This window comes from Hordeum vulgare, unplaced genomic scaffold, assembly GCF_904849725.1.
Source record: "Hordeum vulgare subsp. vulgare unplaced genomic scaffold, MorexV3_pseudomolecules_assembly, whole genome shotgun sequence".
NCBI lineage: Eukaryota > Viridiplantae > Streptophyta > Magnoliopsida > Poales > Poaceae > Hordeum > Hordeum vulgare.
The window spans coordinates 11591-19876 of NW_025422484.1; the positions used below are offsets into that span (position 1 = coordinate 11591).

The 8286-nt window shown below is 48.9% G+C and overlaps 2 protein-coding genes across 2 annotated transcripts; one reads left to right on the forward strand and one right to left on the reverse strand.

The window, feature by feature from the left end:
- Positions 1–701: 701 nt before the first annotated feature.
- Positions 702–1697, forward strand: LOC123415205. Its single transcript, XM_045106724.1, has 2 exons — positions 702–1109; positions 1208–1697. The coding sequence occupies exons 1-2, from the start codon at positions 862–864 to the stop codon at positions 1491–1493; spliced, it is 534 nt and encodes a 177-aa protein (XP_044962659.1). The 5' UTR covers positions 702–861; the 3' UTR covers positions 1494–1697.
- Positions 1698–1989: 292 nt separating this feature from the next.
- Positions 1990–6981, reverse strand: LOC123415204. The gene is made up of 4 exons (XM_045106723.1): positions 6439–6981; positions 5538–5762; positions 5058–5411; positions 1990–2956 (listed from the first exon to the last, which is right to left on the reverse strand). Exons 1-4 carry the CDS (start codon positions 6895–6897, stop codon positions 2483–2485), a joined length of 1512 nt encoding a protein of 503 aa, XP_044962658.1. The 5' UTR covers positions 6898–6981; the 3' UTR covers positions 1990–2482.
- Positions 6982–8286: the final 1305 nt, after the last annotated feature.

The following is an 8286-nucleotide window of genomic DNA, read 5'->3' on the forward strand; positions in this document are numbered from 1 at the left end:
GCCATGAAACGCCTCGGTAGACTGGCGTTTCATAGTGGGGAGGAAACGCCACGGCTTATAGCGTTTCAAAAAGGATTAGATCGTGAAATCTTTTCAAACTGAGTTCATTTTATGCACAACTTTAAACAATGTGAAAAAATCCGCACGGCACCGGCACGGAAATACTCCGCTTTCATAGATAAAGTACAGACGAGATGGGGATGGCACGCTGCCAGGTCACCCGAAAAGGCGAAGTCCCACTGGCCGCTAGTACTTGCAGTCACCCTCACGGCCCCAGCTGGCTTTCTTGCCGGTCGTCGTTCACAGCAGGGCCCCAGAGCAAGTGGACTGGGGAACCCCGCGTGGCGCCTGCGAAATTCAAGTGTGTGGACCTCGCCTCCACCAGCCGGAGCGACCAAGCACAGCCGCGCAGGCGCAGTCACCCAAGCCGCACCACGCGGCCTCCCAACGCTGCACGGTGGGAAACCATGTGGAGGTCCTATCCACTCCCCCACTCCCTCCCTCTCCCCCGCCCGCCGCGCGCCGCGTCCCTCTCCGCACAAAGGGTAAACCAAAAGAAAACTAAAGAAGAGAGGGGATAATGCCGAATCCACCAGTCGCCTGCATTTTACTTGGGCGTGAATGAACCTCCGCTCGCTTTTATCTCCTCCGCTCCGCCTATTTGTAGCCGCGCCCCTCCCCCCTCCTTATCCTCCCGGTGACTCACCCTCTCCTCTTCTCCTCTCCCCCTTTATAGCCGCTGCGCAGCGTTGATCCTTCATTCATCCATCGCCAACGACGCACAATCACAATCCCTCGTCTCGCGGGTTCATCGATCATCTGCAGCTTCCTTTTCCTTCGTCTGGTCTGATCTTGATCGGCATGGACGCGTACGTGCTGTTCCGCCGCGCCGCGGGGATGATGATGGTGGCGCCGCCCAGGGCCGCCGCCTACGACGAGCAGGACGAGGACATCGGATCCGCGTCCGACTCAGAGTGCACGTCGCGGAGCTCGGCCTCGGCGGCCTCCTCTTCCTCCGACCTCGCCGACGACGCCAGCTCCTCCTCGTCCTCCTCCAGCTCCGGTGACCACTTCGAGATGTCCGCCCTCATGACGCAGCTCCCCATCAAGTACGTGCCCGCGAATGCGAATGCTGACGGTTCACGTCCCTCGCCTGTTCTAAGCAGAGAGAAAGAGATGCTGAGCTGACCTTTTCTGTGCTGTGCAGGAGGGGATTGTCCATGTTCTTCGACGGCAAGTCGCAGTCGTTCGCGTCGCTGGCGGCCGTGGCCTCCCTGGAGGACCTGGCCAAGCCGGCCAAGAAGCGCCTCAAGCCGTCGCGGAGCTGCGAGGGCGGCCTGGACGCGCACCGTGGCAGGTTCCTCTCGCCGCGCCGGCATTGCCCCAAGGCCGCCGCCGCCGCAAGGAAGGCGTCCGCGAGGGCCGCCCTCTCGCTGCTCGGCACCTCGCCCAGGACGGCCAGGCTGGCCGCCAACGCCATCATCCTTGGTTAGGAGTTTTGGCTTGGCTTGGATCGCCGAGCGTCTCCGCGGCCGCCTGTTTCTGTTGTCTGTATATACAGACTGTGGAGGCTTGTGCTGTTCCACTGTTGGTGTTCGTGTTATTTGTAGAGGGAGATTGTATTAGGAACCCACGGCTGAATTAGAATGGTTACTTCAATGGAAATACCATGCAGCTTCAGCACGTTCTGGCTTGAATCTGTTGCCAGCAAATCAGCTACTCCCTCCGCCCTAATGGCATCTTACATTATGGGGCGAAGGGAGTACAGTAGTACGGGGTTTTCAACACCATTCAAAGGCAAAGTTCTTGAGGAACAGGGGATGCTTTGCTAACCCAAAAGGCAGGTTGGAAATGAAACAGCGCCAACGGCTCCAGACACTTGCCACTGTTACCAGCAGCGGGAAACAAGCCAAGGCTGCGCTGGTGCACATGAAAAACAAAACCTTGATCAGCAAATAAAGAAAATCATTCGATCTTGACTAGCGCTACTGCACAAAATCATTCGATCTCGAATAGCATTACTGCATAACAAGTTACAGTGCAAGTATGACCATTCTGTCAAGCCAATCAAGTGGACTGATAGCCCAAAACAAACGTTTCAGCTTTCCCTCCAACCATCATGGCAACATACAGAACCACTACTCGAGGCTATTAAGAAATAACACCTCTTTGAGTACCATACAAAATTGAGCGCTTAATTTTCCATTCACTAGCGTGGTGCTTCCAGCAATTAAAAACAGTGAAACTGTTTTGCAAGAGGTCACAATAATAACAGGTCATGGCCCTTTTTGTCCTCCCAAAGACGGGGAATGGAAAATGATTTCTCTCCAGTGGATCATCATAGTGCCAAAACAAATATTCCTGGACCTCAACGAGATAGTAGTCTCAGCAGCTCCGAACTTCACTTAAACAAGCATTCTGGTCCATCACAAAAATCATTCACCCCAACAGACTGTCGGATTTGAGAGACCTCGCACAAAGTTCAGACAGCTCGGTATTCAATAAACAAGCTCAACTTCTGGACCAACACATCACGTGAACCATAGATAGGCTTCCTTCCTTCACTGATCCAATTCTTCTCCAAACTCGAAGCTTTTGCATTTGCCCGCATGTCATCCAAGAAGGCTGAGACTATCTGATAAATTGAAGTCCGGAAAACATCAGCCATTGAATAAGCTTTTGTGTGCAGACCACCTCTTTGTGTGCTTGCAATGGCAGTTGCATTGCCTTTTCTTGCAGTGGAGAAGTTACCCCACCTAATGCTTGCTGGACCCAGTGAGTGCGCAGGTTGTGGGTTAGTTTTCTTCCCTAAACATGCTTCAACCGCAACTAGCGCAGACAGCAAAGTAGACATCACAGCAGCATTGCAGCCAGTGAGTTGAGCAACTCCATACCGGTCCTCTTGTCGTGAGCGTGCGGTTAATGTAGCCAATGTCCGAGCACACCATGAGCATATCTAAATTAAACGGTCATACAGAACAATCTATCATTAGCCATTAGTGCATCAAGTAACATTTCGACTATTATGATTTAGCAATGATACACCATCTGGCATCTGGAACATACAACATTTCCAGGCCTTAAACAATCTTGTGACAAAGCTATTAAAGCTTACGCATGTAAACAATGGAGGTGAAAGAAACGTACGGAGATTAACAAAGTTTCTGAATGATATCAAACCACAAGAATCTGTCATGATGTTTAAGCTACATTCACCACAAATGCACAATGGAAATAAGCTAAATCTTCAAAATGTTAACTGATTATTTATGATTTGTGTTAAGTCATAATAAAAACATGGGCATAAACCATGTAGACCCTGAATATAAATAAATTCATGCCGCTATTAAACTGAACGCCATGTTTCACAAATTTAGGCTTCCATACTGTCAGAACTCATCACACATATCAGCTAAGCAGTCTCCATTTTTCACTTCTAGCCTTGGTATTGGGGTATGTTTGGTTTCTGGCAAAAATGTACCTTACCAAAACTTTGGTCTTTGTTTGGATGGTTACAAACTTATTGGCATGCCAATGGCTACTTACCCAACCCTACTTTATTTTTTAGCTAAAGTTGGCCAACTCATGGGCACAGAAAAAAAAACTTGACCAAATTTTTGTCTAGCCAAATATTTGGTGGGGTTGGTGGGGCCTTCTTCGGCTGGTGGAACAGGGCAATCAAGTGATTGGATAAGGACCACTGAAAAGGCCTCAATACCTTGATCATATAGTAGCTTGGGAGATTTTGAAACGCCGAAACGACTGTGTTTTCACCAATGCTAGCCTAGGGCTTTTTTAGTAGTTCGGGTGGTAGAGGAGGGTGCCCTGTGGCGTACAGCTAGGGCCTGCAGCCTCCAGACCCTGTTCTAGGGTCAGTGTTCTGGTGCTTTGGTTGTATCCTTTGTCCAAGCATGGCTCGTATGTATCAGTTGGTCTAGAGTGTTTGGGTTTGGAGTGCGTTGTGTGTGTGGCATTGTACTTTTAATCCTCTCTCTTATTAATGAAATGGCATGCAGATCTCCTGTGTCATTTGCGAAGAAAAATGGTGGGGCAAATTTGGGCTCGAAACAAACACATCCTTGGTAATACAGAATTGCTCCAAACGGAATAGAGCTTCTGCTACAATCTATCCATTGGTTCCAGGAAAAGCACGATGCAGAAGTTAATGGTGAGCTACTATTTACTACTCCCTCCGTCCCAAAATAAGTGTCTTTGATTTAGTACAACTTTTATACTTGCATCAACCAGACCACAGGTCAACCATGTACATGTAAAAAACCAATTTTGACATCTCCACCGCATGTGCCACATTCCATAATCAAACCAACCATCCCCAGAAAAGCATGCCCCATAGCTAATATTCAAAACTGTTGCACACGGTCCATGTGCATATGGCATACCTATTATGTCCTTTGCAATCAAACACAGTGATAGTTAATGCTCCTAAGTATCCAATTACTTTATACAAGAAGAAATACATTTGGTACTCCTATAAAAGCTGTCAATAATAGCCTGTCAGCTCCAAAAGGCCTGAATACTTGACATTACCAACTTCCAAATAAAAGGTCTGAGCATTTCAAATTAAGCTACTCCCTCCGATCCATATTAACTGTCGCTGATTTAGTAGAGGGAGATTAAACCTTCCTGGGGGAGATTACATGTGGATACTCGCATACTCATATTCCATAACATATCAAACATATATGATCAGCAGTTATCATGCAAAATCTTCCGGGTCATGTGATGCTGTATGCAAACCTTGAATTCATTATGTGTGACTGTGACTAACCAATCATTATGCATGTATGCTTGAATTATACCCAACTCAGAATCTTTAAAGCATGGCCTCTCCTTATGCAACTCTAAACAATTTTATCACGGATGTCAAACAAAAAATGCAGGCACTAACTTAACAGTAGGTTCAAACAATTTCCTGGATGATGGTTCTTAACGGGGAGCAAGTTCATTAGTTACACAAGAAGTGACAGACAAGATTAACAACTGGAAACACACTGAAGAACCTACAATATTAGTAAATGAAATGGCTATAAAATTACCTGTGAATCACTAAATGCACCATAGAGCTTAGACTGTTGTAACAATAGTTCTGGCTTTTCGCTAGTAAACCCTTCAAGTGCTTCAGCAATTTTTGAAGTGAAGTCCTCAAGTGGCTTCAAACAGGCTGTCACAATTCTTTTGTAAGTTTCACCAGATTCCTCGAAGAAGGCACCTCGACGCCAAGGTTCGATGTTACATTCAGATACTGCACACAAATCTTGGAATGCAAGATATTGCAACAGTGACCGTGGATTACTTAGTTCCAAAGTCTCGAGGATACAATCAGTAGGATTAGTCTCCGCAGCAGCAGAGCTCTGAGGTGGAGTAAAACTGCATCTTCTTGTATGCACAACCTGAAATTTGTTGAAAACAGTTGTATTGAAGTTCCACAAAAGTCAAGCTGCAGAGTACATACGGCGGAAACAAGTGTGCATCTAAAAGCATGTTGTTTGATTTGGATTGCAGAGGAGAGAACAAACCTGGACAAAATGATGGCTTATTTCCCAACAAAAGGAAACACATGTGGTCACTATAAAAATAGCGATTTGGGTGATAATTTGACTTCCAATGGATCCTCCCATTCTGAATTGCCGAGGAAGAATAAGAATCAGGACAACTGAAACCAAGAAGACCTGAAGTGACATCTTTAGAGCCCTTTTAATAGATGGTAGAAGCCCCATCTTTAATCCATAGAACATAGGTCTCTGGACAATAAAACAAGTTAACAAGGTTAAAACCAAGCAACCACATACTCAAGTGAGTGCTGGGAAGAACTGTAAGATAACAAATGAACATGCAACTAAGCAAGCAAATCTGAGAATATGAAGGGATCAAAATTAACTAAACTTAACTTTAAAAATTACAACTTATTGCCCTAAGTTCTGATTAGTCACCATCATGTTCACACCTAAATAAAAGAGAACAGTAGAGGCAAACTATGTCTATGAATAAACAGTGAAGAAAAAAGAAGCTTCTGACTGAATATTTGACCATAAAACATGATATTCTCGGGAAATTACACAGTGCTCCTAATAGAACCATCTATTATCTGATTATTAAAATGTCTAACTTGAATAATAGATGTGTGTCTAATAAATACCGATCCAAATACTGCAGAACGGATAGTAGCCACCCCCTCCTCTAATCAAACACCCTAGGGTAAAATACCAATAGTTCAAGCCACAGGTAAGATAACAAGGTAAGATAACATCCCTCCCATGATTTAAGAACAATAGTCATTTGCATAGCGAATCGTTGCTGAGAAATTAATCTTAGTCGTGGTAATATGAACTCCAAGCCTGCGAATTCGAACCCAATCTGCAATATCAGGTGCATCAAGCAGCATATGCACAAACCCTAGCTTTCCCCCACTCCACTCACCTGTACGACGGGGAACTGGAGCAACCACCTCCCACGGCCAAAGTAGTGAGCGGCGAACACCGCGCCCAACACAGCGCCGCGGAATCCCAGCCCAGCGACGGCAGCCCATCCGGCGTCCTCGGGGACCAGAGACGCGGCGGCGGCCACGCAGAGCGCACCGGCCGAAGCGAAGAGGGAGGCCGCGAGGGCGAGCTTAGGCACGGGCGGCGGGCCGGGGTGGGGCGAGGCGGAGATGAGGAAGGCGAGCGCGAGGAGCCCCGTGGCGGCGCAGGAGAGGAGCGGGTGCAGCGCGAGGAGGAAGGCCGGGGGTACCCCGAGGCTAGGGTGGCGGCGGCTCGGGGAGACCGCGAGGTGGATTACGGAGGCGGCGACCGAGAGCGCGGCCTGGAAGGCGAAGACAGCGAGCCACCGCTGGCCGACGGCATCGCGAGGAGCGCCGGGCGGCGGGGCCCTGTCCATGGCGGCGGTGGACGAGGGGTTTGGGAGGTTTAGAATTTATTTTTTCTCTCCCCTTTTCTTTGCGAGGGACTGAGGGTTTCTTCACGTCTGAAGGGAGAAGAGAAGGGGAACGAACGAATGAACCCTGGTTTGAATGCGCGTTTTTCTTTTCTTGTCTTCTTCCAGACCGGCGAGACCTTCGTCGGTCTATTCGTACCATCTCTACCACACCTTTTAAATGAAACTATAAAATAATCATCGATCTACAGTTTTACATAAATGATTTGAATAAAACCGTATCGAACCGTGGTCATTAAAAAAATTACGGGGCGCGGCAATTTCTTCCCCTCAACCCTTAGAAACATAGGACTCAAGGCCGACTCGAGAGTGACCCTTGTAGCTAGCGAGATTTGACGAGAGGGGCATTTCTGCTCGGCAGTTTCCGCTCTCATTTCCGTCCACCACCATTGTTCTTCCTCCGGCCGCTCCAGACCACCATCCCCGGCTCTATAGCACCACCATGGATGCCTCCTAGCCGACGCCCGACGTCGTGGAAGTCATGGGCGTGCCAATCCCTCAAACAGATCTTGTCGCCGGCCATGTCGCACCCATCGCCGTTCAAGCCTCCACCGCCCATCCCGCAAGCGCGAGGGCAACATCGTCGTCCCGAGCGGCGCTCCCGCGTCCGTCGCCGAGAAGGCAAGCCCACCCGTCGTTGTCGTCGCTGTGAATCCGACGCAGGCCATCCCCACCCCGCCGGTGAAGATGCACCGCCCATCCCGAAAAGCGCCAGGGCAACATCGTCGTCCCGAGCGGCACTCCCGCGTCCGTCGCCGGGAAGGCACGCCCACCCGTCGTCGCTGTTGCTGTGAATCTGACACAGTCCATCCCCACCCCGTCGGTAAAGACGCATAAGGTGGCGGGGTGAAACGCAAGAAGGCGTCCACAAAAGGTCATGCGAGCACTGCGCCACCACCTCCTCCGATCGCAACCCCAAGAGCTCCCCCGAGGACGCCCGCCAACGACGCTGTTGTCGCCCCCCCCCCCCCCTCCGAGGTGTTTGACAGAATGGGTGCAAGGTATGAATCTTTGATTTTTCATGTGGTTGTTTTTATTTTTCGTCGTTGCGATTGTATGTGACTTGTGGAGCAAAATTATAGTGTCGATTTGCATGATGCGACTGCCGATTTTGTGCATGATGCGACTGCCACACGTTTGAGATAGGTTTGAGAGGTTCGACTGTGGATGCTCTGATCCAGGCCAAATGTAGGGCGGACATGAGGCGACACGACACTTTTGGGTGTGTCTGTCACATGATAGATGAGTCCCACACGTATAAACACCCAAAAACCCAACGATCCAATGAGTGTCTCCTCCGGTGAGGGTGTGAATCCCGCATAGCACCACTCC